Source organism: Stegodyphus dumicola, chromosome 7, assembly GCF_044657685.1.
Source record: "Stegodyphus dumicola isolate Sdum_Otavi_A_Nest chromosome 7, ASM4465768v1".
Taxonomy (NCBI): Eukaryota; Metazoa; Arthropoda; class Arachnida; order Araneae; family Eresidae; genus Stegodyphus; species Stegodyphus dumicola.
In genome coordinates, this window is record NC_140774.1 from 49,695,239 (window position 1) to 49,718,055 (window position 22,817).

Here is a 22,817-nt window from a genome sequence, read left to right on the forward strand (position 1 = left end):
ATTACTTTGTGATGTATTGGTTGTTGCGTGGATTTGAGTTGATTTAGAAATCTTGGAAGTGGTCATTTTGTAAAGGGCTCCATAGGTAGTTTGATTTTTAGTACAGTAGGTAGTCCAGGATTTTAGTTTTGCTTAAAATAGTTTCTTTTTGTAGATCGCACGTTGCTTGTTATAGTCGATCCATGCTGCTTTCTGTTCCTTGTCAGTCGTTCTCCTTTTCATTTTTCATCTTAGAGCTTTGGTTTTTTGGCGTTTTACTCATAGTTCCTTGGTCTGCCAGTTGGGCTTCATATTGTGGTTGACTGTTTTGATTTTAAGAGACGTATGGCTGATTTCTTGGATATGCTTGGTAAGAGTTGTGGCATATGCATTCGCTTTATCTTTGGATATTTGGAGTTGATGCTTTGAATTTCATGGAGAATGATATGTGCTTTGGAGTTCAGAGCTTTATTAAATTTCTTTTCTGCATTTCGGTTGATGCGATAACGTAGCATTTGAATGTGCGGAACCTCGAATACGATTTCAAAAGTAATTATTTGATGGTCTGAAATGGACTCATCTTCGCAAATGCGACGATTGTTAATCCTGTTGATTAAGTAATGGGAAGAAAGTGTTATGTCTGGCAACCCTTTTCCGTTGATTGTGAAAAAGGTTGGCGGGTCTTCTAGGGTATTGTGTAGTAAGAGATTATGGGAGGTGATGAAATCTACCATCAGCATGCCTCTGGTGTTGTTTCGGGGATAACCCCATAAATTACTATGGGCATTAAAATCTCCAGAAATCAAATGTTGGCATGGGTGTCTTTGAAGTATATGGTAGAGGTCGTGAAGTGTAGTCTCTAGTTCCTCACTTGGTGACGCGTAAGCGCTGGTGAAGTAGAGATCTGAATTTGATGTTGAAATTGAAATAGTGATAATATCTTTGTACTTCTTGATAACTATTGGTGACCACTTCTTGTTGATGATGTAGATGGCAGCTCTGGGTGCTTGAGATGAGTCCGTCGCTTCGTGCGAAATTACATTCCATGTCGTCGGCAGGTTTCATAAAGATCCTTGTTGACAGTACGGTTCTTGCGCCAGGATGATGTCATGGTGTTGTTCTGAGATGTACTGAACGAGATTGTCGGTGGCAGTTTTGGAGTGTTGGAGGTTAATCTGAAGTACCTCAATGCTGTCGTTGTTCGTTGAATGACATATTAGGGCCGTAGGAAGGTGGGTTGATGTAGAAGTCGGATTCATGGTGGAGTTACTCATGATATTGTGTGCGATTACGAATTCTATTTACTTCTTCTCTGTAAGAGGAACAGGAATTGGTATATGCAGAATGATCACATTCGTAGTGAGAACCGTAGTGTTCATTATTTATTTCACAGTTGATGCATGTTGGAGAATCTGAGCGACATTCACTTTCTCGATGTTTTCCACCACAGTAGGCACAACGAGGGTGGTATGTGCAGTCTTTAGACCGATGGCTGAAGGCCTGACAATTAAAACATGTATGGGCACCTATAAACTCCGAAATGCTGCTGGTGTTCCAGCCGAAGTGTACGGAGCGGAGGGACATGTATTTTTGGAATCCAGTAGGAGAGCACTCCACGATCCATTTTATTGTATTCTTTCTGTCTTTGAGTTTAAATAATGGCTTAAAGTTGATAGTATCCATATTCGTGGCATGTGAGAGTGTTTGATAGATGGCGTCAGCAGTTGTAGTCGGAGGTAATCGATGTATAGCACATTTCGGCGTTCTCATCTTCGGAACTTTGGTGTGAATTATCTCTGTGGCCTTTTCTGAGTGCTTAAATAGGTTATCTACTTTTATTACGTCATCTTTAGAGGTACAATGCGCTGCTATTCCACATTGTTTAATTGGGATTATCTTTTTGATCTGTTGTTTCACCTGGTTAATAGGGAGAATGCCTTCTAATTTTTCTTGAAGTTTTGTGACGTTCCTGGCATCGTTGGCATAAATGAGGAGGACTGGGTCCTTATGTTTCTTGCTTGCCATGTGGGCGTATGATGGTAACGGTGGGGTTGTGTTAGGATGCTCGCATGAACGGGTGACAATCTCAGTGTGCTGATGTTGTTGACAATCATCTGATTGGTGGGAGTAATCAGTTGGTGTTGATTGGTCAGCAGATCCAGCAGCAAATAACAGCCCCAAAGGAAAGTAGATCTGCTGTACTGTTGGTTGCTAGTTGATAAAGTGCTGTTAGAAGAGCATGTAATTCTTTGCGGAGTGCAGTTGGAATTGCATACTTTAAGCAGTACCTGTAGTTTGCAATATTGACACAGCGAGTATAGATACCGTGCACTGAAATGGGTAATACTGTATCGTTGTTTTCTTGTTGTACTGCCAGCAGATTATCACAGATCCTTTGACAACTGGGGGTGCCTTCGGTGTTGTCATTGTCGTTGTTAGGGAGAAATGTGTCGTGTTGCGACTTGATTGTGGCACAGTGTAAGTGTGTGATACACAGAGTGAATGTAATACAACTATGTAGCAAATCACTAAATACTAGAAGTAATTAATACACAAATAAACTGGACTGGATTAATGCTAGGAATAATATTACGTACAATTCAAGTGCAGTTCAAATATTAAATAGAAAATAAGACGCTTGACTGCAAACAGTAAAGATCACTCGTTTAAAGTATTAAATAGAAGAAATGAGTACTATTGCAAAAAATTCAATTACTCAATCATGACATAAAAAGGAGATATTGATTGATGTGATATTAAATAAAATGCGCTAAAAACAAAAGATTCAATACACAGGGCTCGGGGGTCAAAAGAGAAAGGGTTGGGGAAAGATGAGTACTAGGAGTATGCGGGAAAAAGAGGGGGAAGGAAACATGAAATAGAGTGTTAATTTTTAAAGAGGGGGAGGAGATTAATGGAGAGGTTGGTGCATTACGTTTTTAGAAACTAGGAGGGGAGAGGAGAAGAAAGGAAAGGAAATTAAGAGTTTCCGAGAATTGTGTGTGTAGGGGAGAAACGGAAGAAATAAAATGTTAAATAAAATGAGGGGGGAGGGAAAAATTAGACAGGGATTAGTGCGTATATGTTGATAGAGACTAGGGAGGAGAAGAGAATTGGGAATTGAGAGGGAAAAGTGAAATTATATTAGATGGAGTATTAAGGGCTATTTATTATTAAAATTTGGAGTGCCTAGGACAAAAAGAAAAAATTGTCGCTAGGGGTAATTAAGAGCAAGATTTAGGGTTAGGGGCCTCTGATATTGAAACTTTGAGGGGGAAAAAAAATAAAAATGCCTTTGTGCTCTGGTTAAGACTAAAAAAAAAAATGTGCTATTATATTTGGAATACCAAAAGCTAAGGCAGTAATACATTATCAAGAATCACAACGGTATAATATAAACAGTGAAATTCAGATATTATGGCAATAATAATTCTTAAATATAATCAGACACTAGATAAAACTAATTGAACATAAAGGAATAAATACTACATGACGAAAGACAATATATTGAATAAAAAGCACAATAAAACAGAGCTAAAGATATAAGCCAGCGCTGTAAAGACAAATTCTAATCAGAGTGCACAAATTAAGGTGTTAAACACAATTAAACACATTGAAACTGTATTATAACAGTTTATAGAACAATGATAGTAATAGAACAGCTATTAAGATAGTGACATTCAATTAGACAATGATAATAAACAATCATTCGCTTAAAGGCAAGGAAATAAGTTCAAAGTCAGTGGCGGGAAGGTTGTTGTTGTATAGAATACGACCGCAATGGCGGACTTTGTCGGCAATCGCTAAGTACAGAGGCTGTTCACACATTTTTTAGAGGATGTATATTGTATTCACAAAACTAAATTACATAAAATTCTTGCATTTTAAATGTTCTATTTGACATCCCTTATTCTGAACTATCTTTCGACACCGCAATTTCCAGGATAATAATGCCTTTTGAAGTGGCAGAAGAGGTATTCTATCCCATTCCTCCCGAACAGCTTTCCAGAGTCCTGTTAGGGTTTTGGGACAACGTTTAGATAATGCAGTTTTTAAAAGTGTGAAAGCACAAAAATCCATAGGTGACACATCGGGAGATTTAGTAGGGATATCAGTGAAGGATATGGCCTTGATAATAGTTTTTTTGTTCCATTTCTTTTAGGAAATTTACAGTGGATTTTGATGTGTGACTGCTAGCTTTGTCGTGATGGAGTCTCACAGATTGATGGCACTGTTGGTAAAGCAATGGTATTTCGTTCAGAAAAATTGGCAATAAAATATGTTCCTGATACTATTTGGAGTTAATCTTTGGAGTTAATCTTGACATTTTTTTGCTCTCTTTTTATTTTTAACTTGTTATTATAAGAAAAACCAGCAATAATCATGAATTTCTTAGAAAAACTTTCTTTTGATTCTTTGAACCATGTACTTAAATTTTTTCTCCCCTTTTTATGATAATAAATGGCTCTTTTTTTGTTACAGTCATTTAAATACACCCATGCTTCATCTATTGTGACAATTGTTTTCCATTTTTCTTTGGATAAGTGTTTCTCATATAGAATTCTGCAGCGTGTCCTGCGTTGAGCGATATGCTTTGGAAGAAGATGATGCACATTGCGTTTTTTCGCTTTCTTAAGATTTAAATCAATGTTTATCATTTTGTTTACAGTGGACACCGAGCATTTTAATAATTTTGCAACTGTCCTTTGACTAGGGGGATTTTCTTTTAACATTAAGCAACGTACCTTTGCAATAGTCGAAGATGTCTGTTTTTTCCTTGGATACTTGTTTGGAATTTTTGGTCCCACTTGAGGCTCCAATTTGACGTTTTTTTTTCCTTTCTTGTTGATGATATTACCTATCGATTCTTTAGATATCACAAAACCATGACTCCACATCGTTTTTGGATAATGGAGTATGCATATTTCTCTTCGGAAAGAGCATAAATGTAGCCTTCGAACCACTGCTTTGTTAAATTTGCCATTTTGAATAAAAACAAAACTTTCAAGCCACAGACAATAATTTTGACTTTTAAAAACAGTACAATTGCAATTACATCTTTTGCAGCAAACGATTTTTTATCACCGCTTGCCAAAATCGTCAAAAAAAATGTGCGAACAGCCTCTGTATAAATTAATGAAAATATTTTGACAACAAATCGTCATGAAATAATAAGGTAACACTGCAATTGTTGTAAATTTAAATTGAACAAAATAATCCTACCTTTGCAGGTATTGTCCTGTTATAATAGATCAGAATTAACACATTCTGGACTTAGAAAAATTCAGTGACACACCCTTGGACTTAGCACAATTTAATGTAGAACTTGGACTTAGCCCTAACTATGGCACCACGTGTTTCATGGCAAAAGCTTGTGCGTCGAGGGTGCAGCTAGAAGGTGCACAATTTCTCAGCACTTTGTGGATATCATAAGCGCATAAAAATGCATGTAATTTCCACAATTTCACTCACACACACACACAAAGACGATACTGATGCATAGTACAACACTTTACACACACAATATAAAAATTTTACACAAACATATAAAAATTTCCTTTGGCACTGTTGATATATCTGCTGAAAACAGTGATTTCGCGGAGCTTCGAAAAAAAGACTCTTACCCGTCCGCAGTCGTGTCCCTTTTTTGGAGTCAGGGGGGACTGAGAAATCAGCAATGCCCTTGCTGGTATTCAAATGCCTGATTGCCAGCCAGACATGCATTCAATTACACTAGGAAGGCACAAATTACATGGTAAGGAGGGAGGAAATATCTTTCTTCGGGGGATTGTGTTAGTACAATTCCCTGAAGAACTGGAGTTTTCATGCAGGAGGGGGAGGTAGTGGTATCCCAGGTGGTTTTATAAGTCAGAGAAGGCGTCTATATTGGTACAGTTGCTTAATCAATTTTACCTCTTGTTGAAATAGTTCATCTGAAACATTTTCTCCATGCTTAGCTTGAAGGAGTCTTTTATATTTCTATGAAAACAGGAATGGAACATCATCATGATTAAGCTTTACTGTGATCAAACATGAGTGAATATATGAAACATCAGTTGGGAAATGAGCAATTTGTGCCCTTTCATTTGCTGTAATCAGGTTCGTTAATAAATTTCAATCATTGTGTAGGGACATTTGTTATAAACAAACGCTATACGATGTCATTATGAACTATGTATATATTTTATTTCTAAACATTAAAATATTTGTACGATTCTTATACACTGTTCGTTTCAGTTATACTGGTATTGTAAGTTTGGACATTAAGCATTTAAAATGTGCTTATCTCAGTTGAGGTATATATGTGGTATCTTGATTAGAATATATTTTGGAGAAAGGCTTGGAGAAAACATTATTAAATTTTTATCTATATATATATTATTTAATATTTACTCTAAAAAAGCAATTTATTTTTATGTTAAAAATTGTGCTTTTTAAATATGCATATTTATTAGTTTTTGTCTTTCTCCAGAATGTTGCAGATATAAAGAAACTGAAAACTTCTGGTATATGTACCATTAAAGTGAGATTCATTATTTTAGACATATATAGTATAATATGAATATTTTCTTGAGATATTTTTATGCTGCACTAAATAAATATATTTAACAGGGTCTGCAAATGACAACTAAAAAGAAACTAAATGCTATCAAAGGTCTGTCGGAAGGAAAAGTAGATAAAATTAAGGAAGCTGCAACAAAAATTGATGTATGACCCTTCTTTTAATTAAATTTTTTGTCATTAATTTTTATTTTAAATATATTTTTAAATATAAAGAAGATCTTATTTTAATTTAAAAAGAGCGTAGAAAAATTAATATCTATATATACACTCTTTTGCAAAAAAATTGAAGTACCATGAAGGAAGTGGTTGTTTTTGATGAAACTGAATATGTGTATAGCTCATACACATATAATAAAATTATAAAAAATCAAGGTCATAGTACCTGTTCATGGCTCACACTCACACACTGAGTGTTCAAATTAGTAGCTGGTTGAACCGCTCCTGGTGGCAGTGGGTGCTTGAATTCGTTAAGGCAAGGAGTGGTAGAGATTCCTAATGTCATTCTGCAATACATTCTGCCAGGCATTCATCAGTTGTCGCTACAGATCTGTGGTATTGAGTGGTGCCTGAATCTGGTGGCCCACTATGTCCCAGACATGCTCGATTTGGAAAAGGTCTAGTGACCTTGCTGGTCAAGGAAGAGTATCAACTCCACGGAGACAATCCAGAGATATGCGAGCGGTATGTGGCCTGGTATTATCTTATAGGGAAATGGCCTCAGGATGATGTGCCATGAAGGGTAATGCAACGAGCTGCAGGATGGTATCAACATATCATTAAGCTGTTAAAGTTGTACGGAGGATGACTAAAGATGTTATAAGAAATGCTGTTATAAGATGAATATAAGAAATGCTGTATAAAGATGCTGTTATAAGAAATAGCCACATCATCATCCCACACCATCATACCAGGGGTTATGGCTGTATGCCTTTGTAAAACAAAGACTGAGAGGGACAGCTGGCCGCGTCCTCTCCAGACACGAACACGATGGTCATCTGCTTCAAGAGTGAAGCGTTATTCATCGTTGAACGCTATACGATGCCAATCTGATGCATCGATGATGATCAGCTGCGACTTCACTCCAGACGACTCAGCGCTGTGAGATGGTGGATGATTCCTAATGTACCACAGGAGGTATAGACATGGCTATAGTGTGTTGAGTAGTCGACAATGATACCGTTGGGGTGGTTCAGTAAATTCTATTTATAAATTTTAAAATGAAAATTATGGATTAGTGTAACAGATCATTCTTTAATAGATTTAGTATTTACTTGAATCAGGCTGCAGCTGCATTTATATAAGGATGAGAATAAACAGTAAAAACATGTTTATGTGAGATGTATTATTTTGTACTAAAATTATATTGTTACACTCAGAAGGTTAAAAAGACACACAGAGTCCAATTGACTACAGTTTTTAAGATCATGAAAATAATTTGTTTATATTTTGTAAACGTGACAGAGAATCTGATGAATAAATTAAGTAAGAGGAACAAACCATAGTAATTAGATATTAATATGATGATTTTTCTTCATCTTTAAAAAAGAGCATTAATTTTTAATTTCATGTGATTGTGATACCAACTCAGGAAAGGTAAACTTTTGGAGCCCTTTATGTTAAAATATAAACTTGCAAAGGTATAGATTGTTGTAAGAAAGGTTAAAACAAAATGTGAAATATTTTCTCTGATATTAAAATATGTAATCGTACATTGTCACATATCTCTCTCCAGTTATCAATCAGCTGCCTCCTTATCGCCAGTGGAGAGCTAGCAAGGGAGACAGTCAATTTAAGACTGGACTTGTCTGGAGAACTTCGATAGAGTGTTTACATCCGAATTTGAGTCCAAGTTTGGTTTTTAGCTAGTGTGGCTGATGTAATTTTGTAGGGTGTTGAGTTAACACCTGAGTTTAAATTCATGTAAGCCAATGTTTGTTTCCTTAAACTGTATCCATTAACCAGTGTAATTATTCCTGTATATAAAATTGTGTTTGTAGGTAATAAAAAATGATAAAAATTAGATCTAGAAAAATTAGATGTGGGATATAATATCTTTGCCATCCTATCTACCATGACATATATATTAGAACATTGTTTTTTGTATTATGTTATGATAAAATATGTGTCTGCAGAATATAATATTTGAAATATTTATATTATTTTGAAATAGAAATATTTTATTTATATATTTATTGTCTAAAGCTGACTATTTTGGGCATCAAAGCATTTTCATTTCAATTACATGATTTATGAAAGGCTACTACTAATATTTTTGTTAGTTAAATAGAAATAAATGTTTTTGTTCACTTGCCAAGTTTTCAGAAATTGATGATTTAAAAAAAGTAAAGTCTGCTATTAAGGATATTTTTTTGATGGCTTTGTGAAGAGAAATGATCAATGATATCTATTCATTAAATTGTAATTCATGTGAAAGAGAGTGCAAGGAAATGGAAAGCAGTTTGCGGAATGTAAAATTAATAGTAAATAAATTGCTAGGTCATCAAAAATTTGAGTGCATTTCATTGAAAAATAGTAAAGGATCTATATCACATTTTAAATTACACAGTAGCAAAGTTTTTTTTTTGACATGACTGAATATTAAAATACTTCTCTCTCTTTTTTTGAGAAAGGGCATGCATAATATTTCTAATACAATTTTCACCATGTGTTCCTTAACATTTGAGCACTATCGTTCTAATATCTTCAATAATATGTTGCCAAGTTCAATAATGTTAATTAAATAGGACACATAATCTTTTATGAATCTGAATAAAAAGAGTTCTGGAATTGTTATGATAAGGATTAACCTGGCAATGAATCCACAAAACATTCTTAGATTTCTTTATATGTAAAAAAAGGCCTTGCTTTACTCATTCAAATTATATGCTATTGTTGAACTTAAACATTGAATTGTGGTAGCACTAAAAGAATATATCCCTAATTGCAGAGAAAGGCATAGCAAGAGATTATATTGTAACGTATTTTGCAGTATTTAACAAAACAGATGATCTTCTTAGCAAAACATAAATTATATTTTTAATTTACGGAGATAGATAATTTGAATACAGTCTTTTAGTTACAAATTCTTCATACATCCAATACTGGTAAAACTTTTAGAATTACAATTTTAAACAATTTCTTACATTGCTGAGCAATGGTTACATGATACAAATATGGTGTTGCCACTCCAATATCAAAGGATAATAAATATAATTATTTGTTAAATAATAAAATATTACAATATATTAACCGGATTATTGTATGTGCAGCAAAAGGAACACATGTTTAATAATTTATCCTCCTTTAAATAAAACATTTTATTTTAAAGCATATTTATTTTATTTTAAAATGCTTTAGGAAACAAAGGAATAAAATAGGAGCAGAATTTTACAAAAATGAAATTCCATCTGTTGAATATTGAAGTATCATAAGATTATCCTCAAAATTCAATTTGCTTGATTTTGGTAGCAGTAAGTCAACATTAATCATTACACATTTCTACAGCTCAGTTTTGTTATACACTCTTCGAGAAAAAAAAAAAAGACGCACCAAGAAGAAGTTATCTGAATAGGACGAAAATCGGTATAAGTGATGTACATGTACAGAAAAACAAATGATTAAAGTTTCAGAAAAATTGGATGATTTATTGAAGTGATAGAGCTTCACAAAGTGAAAAAGTCAGGAACGTGTTTGTCCACCTCTGGCCCTTATGCAAGCAGTTATTCGGCTTGGCATCGATTGGTAGAGGTTGTGGATGTCCTTTTGAGGGATATCGTGCCAAATTCTGTCCAACTGGCACGTTAGATCATCAACATCATGAGCTGGTTGAAGGGCCCTGCCCATAATGCTCCAAATGTGCTCAATAGGAGAGAGATCCGGTGACCTTGCTGGCCAAGATAATATTCGGCAAGCACTAAGGCAAGCAGCAGAAACATGCACAGTGTGGGGGTGGGCATTATCTTGCTGAAATGTAAGCCCAGGGTGGCGTGACATGAACGGCAACACAACGGGCCTTAGAACTTCGTTGACATACCGCTGTGCTGTAAGGTTGCGATGGATGACAACCAAAGGGGTCCTACTATGAAATGAAATGGCATCCCAGACCATCACTCCTGGTTGTCGGCCTATCTGCCGGAAGACAGTCATGTTGGTATCACACCTCTGTTCGGGGTGTCTCCAGACTCGACTTCGCTGGTCATCGGGGCTCACTTCAAAGCGGGATTCATCACTGAAGACTATTCTATTCCAGTCCGTGACATTCCAGTGCAAATGAGCCCGACACCACTGCAAACGGGCTTGATGTAGTACAGAGGTCAATGGTAGTTGGCACAAGGGACGCCATGACCTCAGTCCCCTTTCTATGAGCTGTCTATGAATGGTCCTCGCAGTCACTGAAGCACTAGTTACACGCACAATCGATGATGATGATGCATCTTGGACTGTGAGTGCCGCTCTGACGATTGCTCGGTCTTCACGTTCTGTTGTTTCTCTAGGCCTACCGCTTCCTTCTTGACGCTATGTGCGGCCATAGTTCACCCATTCCTGCCAACATTGTGTAATAGTGTATCGCTCCTGCTCAAATGTCAAGTTATTCGCCGGTAAGACCAAACGGCTTTGAGCCCACTACACAACCTCTCTCAAATTCTGACATCTGCGCACATCAAATTCTGACATTGCACCTGTATGCGAGGCATAGTTGCTGTCTACCAGAGTACACAGAATGAAATTCGTGAAGAATTTATGATCTGGAATCGTAATTTCTCCTCTTAAATATCCTACCAGGTGCACAGATCAGATACGTTGTAGCGACAACCGTTCATTCATTGGCAGCCAAAATGTAAAATTTCGCATTTTCTGTCGAAACCTGTATGCATATCAATTTGTGTCCAATTTTCTTTATATTTTCTCGATGCATCTTTTTTTTTTTTTTTTTTTTTTTTTTTTGTCTAAGAATGTATTTTAAAAAGGGGCAATTCATATGAAATATGTTCAACAGTCTGACATTGTGTTGATTCTTATGGACACAAAGAGAATTAGTATGTCATGCCTAAATAAATATTCATTGATTCTGACATGATCAGAAAAATTTGGTCTAATTATCGTGTATTTTATCATATTTGATTAAACAAACAGAAATAAATTAAAAAGACAGAAAAGACTTAGGCTGTTTTACATGAATACTTACAGTTTTTTCATTTCACCTTTCATTAATGGGAAAAATTTTGTAATTTTACCCATGGGGATTAATAATTAATATTTTCAACAATTTGAAAATGTTTCTTCTCAGACTTTCATTGTTAAATATGTTTTAGCGAAATTTAGGAAAGCATAAAGTGGGTCAAATAAAACTGCCTTAACAGCTATTTTATTTGGTCTGTAATTTTGAATGCATTCAGTATATTCCTTAATACAGCATTTCTAAAACTTTTTTCAAGTGGGGATCACTTTCAGGATTTAGCTCTTGTTCCCTTCAAAGGCATTTTTTTTTATCATGTGTTACTGCCAGCATACTTACCAATACAGTTAATGATAATTCATTCAACTTTATATTGATATTAAATAATAACATTAATAGAAGAAAATTATATTTGTTTTGAATCATACAGGGCTATTAGAATTTGGATGATCTTTATGTTATTAACCTTCTTTTCATTTTGCCATTGTAATATATTTTGCCATTGTAATATATTTTGCAGTATTTAACAAAATAACAGCTGATCTTCTTAGTAAAACATAAATTTTATTTTTAGTTTACAGAAATAGATAATTTGAATACAGTCTTTTAGTTACAAATTTTTTATACATCTACTAGCTGGTAAAGCTTTCAGAATAATAATTTTAAACAATTTCTTACATTGCTGAGCAACGGTTACATGATACAAATATGGCATTGCCACTCCAATATCAAAGGATAATAAATATAATTATTTGTTAAATAATAAAATATCGCACCATTAAGAGAATAGTTGGTCCTCTGAGAAATCGTACTAATTAAAAATTGAATAAATGTTGATACTCACACTAACGAGATGGATGGGCATACAGATTCTTGCATAAGTGTTGGATGTATGTTGGTAAGAAGCACCATAGTTATAGTGCTTTATATTTCTCTTTTGTTGATAAGACTATACTAGGAAGTCCCATAGGTAGAGTAATCATTAATAAATTTCATAAAATGTCAGTCCTGGAAGAAAAGTAATAAAAAATTGCAATCTGTAATTTTCAAACTCTGAAATTTTCAGCTATAGTGTGTATACAGTTGATTTCAGTTTCATTTTAGTTTATTATTATTATATTATTATTAGTTTTGGAAATCTAGCAGGACCACAAGGGCAGGTCTCGCAGCCACAGGCAGAGTAATGCTGCCTAATGCATGCAATACCTATTTTATATTTTTCATTGAATGATTTCTATAGTAAGTTATGAATTTTATTACAATACTTTCTTCTATTCTGAATTTTAATTATTGTTATTTGGTTGATGGTATAAAAATGCCCGGAACTGGGAAACTGCTCTGAAGAAATCAGTCTCAGGTCCGCTTAAATAACAGATGTCTTGGCTGGTTACTGGAACACTTTGGTAGAATTTAAATTCAGCATCTTTTAGCACTACTCATTCTGGAATGCAACAAAAGTATAGCTTTTGAGGAATGTTTTTTGTGGTAACTTCCACGAGTAAAATTTTTTAGGTGAGACATTGTTTCTATGTTGATAAAAACTGTTTACCAGGAAGTTGCCAATATTCTGGAGAGAAATTTATAGCACAATCATCGAAAGAATTTTTATTGTAACCGGAACATGTATTTTTAATTACACGATTTTCATTTGGGTTGTGTTCTGTTTTTATTTGGATTGAATCTGAAAGCTAAATTTTGACACACTTGGTAACCCTTGGGTATTTTTCTTGAAATTTTATATACATATGCATTTGCAATGATAATATCTCATTTTTTTCAAAATTTGCTATTTTGCTGATGTGTTTTTTAATAGATTTTTCTCTGTATTTAAACTTAAAATGAGGAGGCAGTTTAATTTGATTTACTCATCATAGAGTAAAATTTTGATCTTTAGAAAAAGATAGGTAAAATAAATAATCTTCAATTTAATTCTGAATTTTTAATATAAATTGGAGGTATGATGATTTTTCATTTTTTTGGATTATATTATATAAATTAAAATTCCTAGATGGGTAAAAAAAAAAAAAAAAAAAAAAATTATAACATCTTCAAATTTCTGCAGATCAGAAAATCAATCCTTTGCCCTTTTCTGTGACTAGAATAGTAAAAAAAAAAAAAATATTAATTAAGTGAATTTTGAAAATTCTATAAACACATATATCATTGCTCTGCTAAGTAGAGGGAAATATTTCTTTTATGTTTATGGATTTGTTTTAGTGATATTTTTTATTTTTTATGTCTAACATAAAAATTTCAAAATAAAATATAGGGTTTGGTTTGGTTTATCAAAGTACTCAAAGGGAAACTGGTTCATAGCCACGTTACACATGGAAAAAGCCATGAAAATGTCCATGCAGCTAGCTTGTTTGCTTGGGATCAAACTCAGGTCAAACTACCAACAGTAGCTGAGTGCTACTTAAGCACTCAGATACTGTTGGGCCTTAAATAAAATATATAAAAACTTTTTAAGTGATGTGATATATGTAAAATGCACTAAAATGTAAAAAGTACCCATAAAAAATAGTATTATGCTGTAACAGAATTTTAAGTGGCAAATGAAGTGTTAATGTGGTTATGACATCTGTAGTAATTATCACAATTAGTTCACTTAAATTTCTCTTTGAAAATTTTGATTAGAATTAATTCATTATTAGAAATCCTGTAATTTTGTGTTTAAATACTGTTACAAAGAACAATGGGATAACTAATAAAATTATTTTGCTTTTTAGCTCGTTTTACTAACACACTGCAACTTAAAAGTTTTTCTTTCTTTAGCTAATTTTTGTTTCACTTTAAACTAATGTAATATCAGTCAGAACACATATATCAAATCAATGTAGAAGTTCTTAATGATAGCATGTGAGGCGACCATTCTTTAAACTGGCATTAATTTTTTCCTGTCATATTTTCTCTATAATTTTGAGTCTTTCTTTTTTAAAAATTTTGTTTATCAAATTGATATAGTTCACAACGTCTTTAATTAATAATTTATTTACACATTTTATTTAATCTAATAAATTAAAGGTATTTATTACTCCATATGTTATGTATGTTGCATACAGAAAAATTGTTTGTATGCCACAAAGCATTAGGTTTACTATATTTTGTTAATAAATACATCTATAAAATAGAAGCATTTATAGTGGAATTTTTGTAATTTTTTTATATCTGTATTATGTTTCTAAGGCATTTATTTATCTTTCACATGGCCTGACTATTGCTGCCATTCCAAGAGACCTGAGATTTCTAAATTCCATGCAGCATGGTAAATAATTAGTTTTCAAGAATGCTATCCTTTGATTCGGAATATCATATTTAATTTATTTTTCAAATTATAATTCTAATTGCTTAGCAAACTGAGTGGTCTGAAATCAATAAATGTTGGTATCGTTGTGACTAATCTCACTTGTCTAATATTAGAGCAAGCCTATGAAATTCATTGTGGCAAGGAGGCAAAGTTGAGTCTGTCATTAGCAATCGCCTTGGGTAGCAAACAGATTACAGTATAACTATGCTCATTTCCACCTTCAATTTGTAAGAGAGCACACCAGGGAGACAGGTCCGAGAGTCTCCCACCCCTCTTCTGAGAAGGCTTTCGGCTCACTGCATATTTAGAGTGTCTCCATGCCGCACAGACACTATACATTTACAAACATCTGTGCCTTCTCCGGTATTCGAAGCCGAGCTCTTCAGTACAGCAGTCAGAGTCATTAACCACTAACCCAGTTGGGTTACAACAATAAATGTACTTAATAATTTAAATCATTATTTTATTTTTATGAAAATATATATATATATATATATATATATATATATAGCATCAATATTGCAATTAATAAAAATAATTTTTAATATCATATTACATACTTAAGTGTAGAATTATCATTTGTTTTTACTTTTTTGCAAGTAAAGGAAGTACTATAATCACAGGAAATTTTAGGTGTCATATTTCAACCGAAATATTCATTTTGACTGCTTTCAAATCCACTTGAAGGATTTTTTTATGTGACGTCCATATATATAGATAGAAAGGACTCTTTTCTTCAAAATGGATTTAAAAATGAATTTAAAGTGGATTCAGAGGAGATTTTTTTTCATGATATCTGTACATACCCATACGTACATACGTATGGGTATGTACAGATATCATGTATGTATGTATTGCAAAAACGAGTACAGTAGAAATTTTGTATTTGAGATTGGTATAGTTTGTAGTTGTGCATTTCTCTTTTTCGTTGCAATTGGCTGCACCAAACATGTGTATGTATATGTATATTCCCACCCTGTTACCCAGCTCGGTGAACTCAGTATTTTTATTCTTGATAATGTTGATAAATTGTGCATTTTTTTATTTTAAAGTAGCTGAATTATTTTGTTTATTTCTGATTAAGGTTTTTATGTCTTTAGTTAATCTGCATGCATTACGAATAGCCTTACGAGGCCACCACTTGTTTACACTTCAAACTTTTAGTAGAATAGTGAATCAAGTCAGTTGATGCACCGGTCTCATTGTCTTTTTGCCCAATAGGACCAAAACTAATTTTCAATTTTTTACACCAGAAATTTGGTCTTCCTGCTCATTGGCCAAATCGCTTGTTTTGGCATAGAAACTCTTAATTTTTTTAAAAATTATTCTGTATTTGGTGTTTTAGATTTTTCTGTATTTTACAACTTTTAATGAAGCTAAGTTTTTATATATTTTTGCCTTGCTGTGACATGAAAACTGAATTGATTGAATGAGAAATATATCTCTAATTAAATTCAAGAAAATAAGTTTAAATGAAGTGCAGCAAGAAATGCATATAATTTAATAGGCCATACAAGGAAGTCATACAATGTCCACATCAGGTATTTTTAATATTATTCCAAGCTTAGTAGAAAAATTATTGAGATTCAGTTGAAAAATTGTAATTAGTCTAAATTTTTCTTAAAGTTTATTTCTAAATAAAATAGTTTCTTTATTACCTATCTCTACAGTTATGACCAGCAAATGTCATCACTATTTATCATGCCATTCAATGAATAAATTCAATCATTCAAAATCATTGGACATAATTTTGCTTTCTCTAGTTCAATAATTAGATAGCAAGTCTAATTGTATTTATGTTTTCTATATGCAGTAGAAATTTGCATGTAAAATGCTTTTCTATGTAGATAAACCTCTTCAATATTTACTTTAATATATTATATTGGCTGTTAATCCCTTTTTGCATTTGGGTAAGTATATACTAAGCTGATCCAGAATGTAAGTAGTGTCTGCACATCTGACAACAGGAAAGCCACACATGCAACCATTCATTATATCTCTCAACTTAAAAACAAATTAGCCTAGCCTTGTTGTTTGTTTATGATAACATCTGAAGTCACTATTTGTTGGTAATCATGTTTAAAACAATTGATCAGGTTGCCAGTTGTGAAATAAGAACTGCTGTGAAGTTTTTGAATGCAAATGTTCGACCTTGTGAAATTTTTTGCACTACAAAAAACTGTGTTTGAAATGGGTAACAAAAACACTAGCAGATATTCAAAACCAGAAGTGCATGGGAACATTGGAGCTTTTGCAGCATTATCTGACAGAAGGAAATGATTTTTTTGAAAAGGGTTGACATTAAAACATGGATTTGTCATGACACACCTGAAACAAAATGACAGTCACTGGACTAGTGGCATACTGGTTCCCTGAAACCTAAGAAAAGCAAGGCCACCTCTTTCTTTAAGAAAAATCATGCAAACTTTGTTTTGGGACTGTCAAGGAATTTCATTATTGGACTTGATTGAACAAGGCACAACAATTAATGCTACAGCTTACCAGGAGACATTGTCGAAATTATGGTGTCTGATAGAGAGTAAAAGTCACGGACTGCTGACTTCTGATATTGCGTTCGTGTATGACAGTGTATGACCACATACTGCATGTGTAATAATGCTGCTGCTTGATTCATTTCACTGGAAACAATTCTGTCATCTTCCTTATAATCCAGTCCCAGCTCCATTTGACTTCCATTTGTTTTTTTCTTCTCAAGAAATTTCTTGCTCTCCAGCACTTTAACAAGTGATGATGAGATCAAGGTAAACGTTCGGAACTGGTTGAGGTCTTAGGCAGCCAATTCTGTGAAGTATGTTGCATTTAGTGCCAAGATTTTTTTATGAAGTATTGCCATTTAAGTTCGTGAACTGGTTTATTTATCAGATTTTACTTCACTTTGACATACCACAATTTTACCGGAGGGGTGTCATTTATCTCTTCATGGGTAGCTAATCATCTGCCTTCTTATCACCAGCAAAGAGCCAGCTAGGTAGAGAGACAGTGAGTTGAAGTTTAGAGTTATGATACATGCCTTAATTTGCATGGTGAATGTATCAAAAATTAGTTAAATGTCTGTAGATTTTTCTACAATAAAATACAATTGAAAACAAATTGCTGATCTTTTTTAATGCCCAAATTGTATTTACTTTAGAGCTCTGTAAAATAAAACTGTTAACTTCCAAATAATTTTTAATTTTACTCTTCAGAAATTTCTTATTTAATAATAAATTTTAAAATTATTTGTAAGTTTTAGCATTAAATTATTAGTTATTGACAAATAATTGGCATATATTAATACATTTTCTACTTTTTTGTTTTTATTGTCCATAGAGTAATGTTTTCATGACTGCTCTGGAGGCATCACAAAGAAGAAAACAAGTTTTTAGAATTAGTACTGGTAGTACAGAACTCGAGTAAGTTCTGTGTGTATTGCAGTTATAACTATTATAATCTAGTTGTTACTATACAGCATACTAATTAATCTACTAAAAGCCAGAATAATTCTGTCTTACAAAAATTAAACTGTTATTTTTTACATTTAAAGCATTAAATAATATGAAAAAAAAATTATTTTGGTTGTTTGCATTTATGGTAAAGGTAAAAGTATGGGGACACCAGCAATGTACCATAGGTCACTGGTAATGCCTTCCCATACTAACTCTTAAAAAAAAAAGGGGGGGGAATTGCAAGTTTTATAGGAATTTACATAGACTGAAGCTTTCCAAAAGGTCTAGAGTTTGCCTATTATGGTACATCGTGCAATCCCACAGTACGCCCTGCATCCAGTATTTATAAAGATGTAGGACATAAGTAGATTACAAAATAGTCGGAATACAATTTGAGATTCACAAGATAAATTGAATATCTGATTTGGTACAACAAAAATAGGAGATAAACATAATTAATAAACATATAAACATAATGAGATAATTATAATTAGTACTGGCAACACAATGTTAAAATGAATTGTAATAATAATGCTAAAGAGGTGGGTGTCCATGGGTTATTTCAGATATATTGGTTTATTGCAGTTTATAAAGTTCACGAGGGGAGCCATTTTGTCCATAATCACAGCATGTAAAAGTTCACTAAACAGTATGCGGACTTACACTTGACAGAGATCTAGGCCGTAGGAAGAGAGTCGTTGCATAATTTTCTGAAACTTTGGATACTGATGTTTATCTTTAATTAAAAACCTTTGGAATGCCAGGAGATCAGTTCTTGGGGGAAGAATGTTATTTAACCTTTAACTGCTGTGAGCGGTCTCTCAGACTGCGCGACATTTTCCATTAAATGCTTCCACCTCTTAGAATAATTAATGAGTATTGCCATTCTTAGTACCTTCCTAAAACAGTTGTCCAAGGTCACATACCAAGTTGCATTTGGCTAGCTCTATTTCTTCTTTTATTTTTTAAAAATCCCCCCCCCTTAGCGGTCTGCGGGACCGATCAGAGCAGATACGATTCAAATTTCAGCCCGATAAAGTTCACTTTTCGTTGTTGTTACATATTTTACTTTTTTATAAATATCCTTGAAATTTCTTCAAATGCGTGCGGGAAATGTTGTATATATCTTACCCAAGACCAAATTTAATAAATAGTTCGAAATTGGTCTAATTTAGAGTTCTCTGATGAAAGTTCCTACAATGAAATTATTGAAAGTGACCACGACTCGAATTCAGAAATATCTGCCGATGAAAATGAAAATCCATGTTCTCTTTCTACAGGAGATTTTTTTATTGGAAAAAATGAATTCAAATAGTCTATTCAAGAGCCCAACAAGGGTGTTAGAACTCGTAGTCACAATATTATTCTTCGTTCAATCTATTCAACTGCTCGTCGAACCCGACATTGGCCTATGCCAATATTCTTCAGAAACTTGGATATCTGTGCAATAAATGCATTCATATTATTTCATTCTTATCCCATTGGCTCCGAAAATGAAACGAAAAGATTTCATTAGCAATTCAGTTGGTACAGTCTCATGTAAACCGGAGGATAACTTCATAATTTTTCTCTAAGATCTCAAACTTACAATAAGAAGAGTTTTTGGAATAAATGATGATGAAGGAAACATTGCGATCAAAGATTAAAAAAAAATTAGATAAAAAAAGAACATGCTATATTTATCCACGAGCAAAAAAAGGAAAACTGCTTACAAATGTATAGAATGCAAAGAACCAGTGTGTCTACAATGCAGTAGAAACGCATGTATAAAATACAGCTTGAATTATAATTTTTAAAATAAAAATTAATTTTCTACATTCTTATTAAAGCATTCTTATCGCAAATTTTAATGTAAAATAAAAAATTTGAACTTTAAAATTTACTTCTTCCATCCAGATATGTAAGTGAAGGAATTATTATCATAGTATATATTTTATTTTAATGAACTAATTTAAGTATAAAAGTTGCTTTATAGCTTCATGAAAAAGTTAAATATATGAAATTAAATAATTATTCAAATAAGAAAAGTAAAACAATATCGTCTTTTGTTTTTAGCAGAAGCGGTCTGAGAGACCGCTCACAGTAGTTATGCGACAATTTAAGTCACAGTAATTAAAGGTTAATGTCTATATAGGAAGCATGGCTAAACTGTGCATCATATTGCATTGTAGCTCTAGCATAGCATACGGCTGGCCATTTGGTCTTTTAAATAGGACTTGCTTGCAAAAAACAGTAGTTTTATTTTTTAAATAAAATTGAATTTTGAAACAGAAATCTTTCAGTGACATCATTATCAATTAATAATTTTATTTCTTAAATCGGAATATATGCAAATAATTTATTAATTTAATTCATTTCCAAATGTCATTCATGTGCTGCTAGATTATTTGTAACAGTAATGTATAAAAGGGAGGGTAGTTCCATTTATGGGAATTTTTACCATCACTTGGTAATTTTGGATCAGGTAACATACATCAACATAGCACAAAAGACAAATATAAAATCATTTGAAAAATAATATACTATATAAAATTAGTCAAAGCAATGGTCTTGTGTTTTATGCTGATTTTAATAAAGACTCTATTGATTTCGAAGATGAACAGGTACAGGTACCTCTTCATCAGGAGCAAAGAAATAGCAGATTTTTTTTTTTTTGCTCCTGATAAAGAGATATCTATTCACCCTTCAAATCAACAGAGTCTTCATTCAAATCTATGCCAAATATAAGGTTGTTGCTTTGCCTAATTTTATGTTTTACTTTGGCATGTTTCCCTTCTTTCTGCATATCCACCTCCATTGTTTCTGTTAACAGTTTTGCTTGCAGTCTTTATGTGTAATTCCCTTGCTTTACTATAGTCATGATTTAATGTTTTGAAATATTTGCTATTTGTTTTAAGGTACTACTTGTAGTCACTTTTCAAATGGCCTAGGTAACCACTGAAGAAAACCTCTTTCAGAGAAAAGTGACATTATCTGTCCAGGGGTTGCTTCAATTTGGAGAAGACTTTGAAATTCAGTGGACTTATATATATGCTTTATGAAAAGTGAGACAAAATTGTCCACTTGAACTAAATCACAACCAAGCTGACAAATGTGTTACAAACTTCCATGTATGGATGTGAATTAATGTTCAAAACTTAACTAGCCATCCCTAAGCATATCAGGCCTTTTTTTTTTTTTGTGTGTGTGTGTGTGCATATTTTTCTATACAAATTTTGAAACCATTCACAGTAACATCATGATGATTTCTAGTTAATTCTAGGCAGATATCATCATCTATTTCAGTTACAACTCTGCATGTGGAAATTTTTGAGAATGCAGTGAGGATGGTCTTCTGTACTGGATTCGCAACAATTTCAGCTTGTTGTCCAAGGAAATTTCATCAACAGGGGTTATTTGAGATTGAAATTTTTTACCTTTATCATGAAATTTTCATTTCATTAGCATTGTATCCAAAGATCCCTCGGGAAGAAAATTTGCTTTTCTAAAGATTCTATAATATATGGAATACCAGTGAAATCACTACAGCATGCTATATTGCCTTACAAATGTTGCTTGATAATTTTCTTCCTTTCTAACTTGCTACTAGTGTCACACTTCTTTGTCTACTGATATTTTTAATCTCCCTGGCTTTCAGTCATCTGGCATGATCTTCATGAAAATGAGTTATTTGCTTGAAAACTGTATTGCTGTAAAAAACTGACTATATGGCATTTAGCTAGCTTGGAAAGCTGAAATAATCAGAATATTTTAAAATATTAAAATCGTTCCTTTTTTTACGAAGAATTAAGTAAATGAGAGGATTTGTAAAAACCATCATAAAGCATGACTATTTTTTTGACCATTTTTGTAAAGCCAAGACTGTCACTAAATAGCTCAATTTAGAGTAAATAATGGGTAAGTATAATGTCACAACACACTCATAAGATCTTCGTAGTTTTGTGTAACTCCAATTAATTCTTGATAAGCCAGTTTTGTTTTTGTAAACCTGGTGTTTCTCTGTTTTTGTCTTCCATTTAAAAAAAAGAAAATTAAAATTTAGGATTTTCCTTCTACAGAATAGCAAGCAGTGGTGTATTTCCATTGTTATGTCATCCTGCTATCAAAAACAGTGTACGTTTGAGAGAAAAGTTTAGGACTTTATTTGAAAATGGATAAATAATGAAAATGCAACATGAAAAACTATAATAAGCAAATATTCATTTGAAAAGGAATGTGGCTTCATAACTCTAACATCACATTTGTGTCTATATTCAAGTTCATTTAAAGCTGCTCAAGAGAATTAACATCTACTGAATAGGCAAAAGAACAGCTGGATATAGTTAACTAGACAGTGTTGAATGGA

General features: G+C 33.0%; 1 protein-coding gene across 3 annotated transcripts in view; it reads left to right on the forward strand.

The window, feature by feature from the left end:
* LOC118197424 (meiotic recombination protein DMC1 homolog) overlaps window positions 1-22,817 on the forward strand; it is a 118,487-nt gene that overhangs the window by 14,585 nt on the left and 81,085 nt on the right. For all 3 annotated transcript variants that reach the window (XM_035368932.2, XM_035368933.2, XM_085820181.1), the window contains exons 4-6: window positions 6,452-6,502; window positions 6,592-6,687; window positions 18,357-18,439. In XM_035368932.2, coding sequence (XP_035224823.1) covers window positions 6,452-6,502; window positions 6,592-6,687; window positions 18,357-18,439 — 230 coding nt within the window. The remainder of the gene's footprint in view (window positions 1-6,451; window positions 6,503-6,591; window positions 6,688-18,356; window positions 18,440-22,817) is intronic.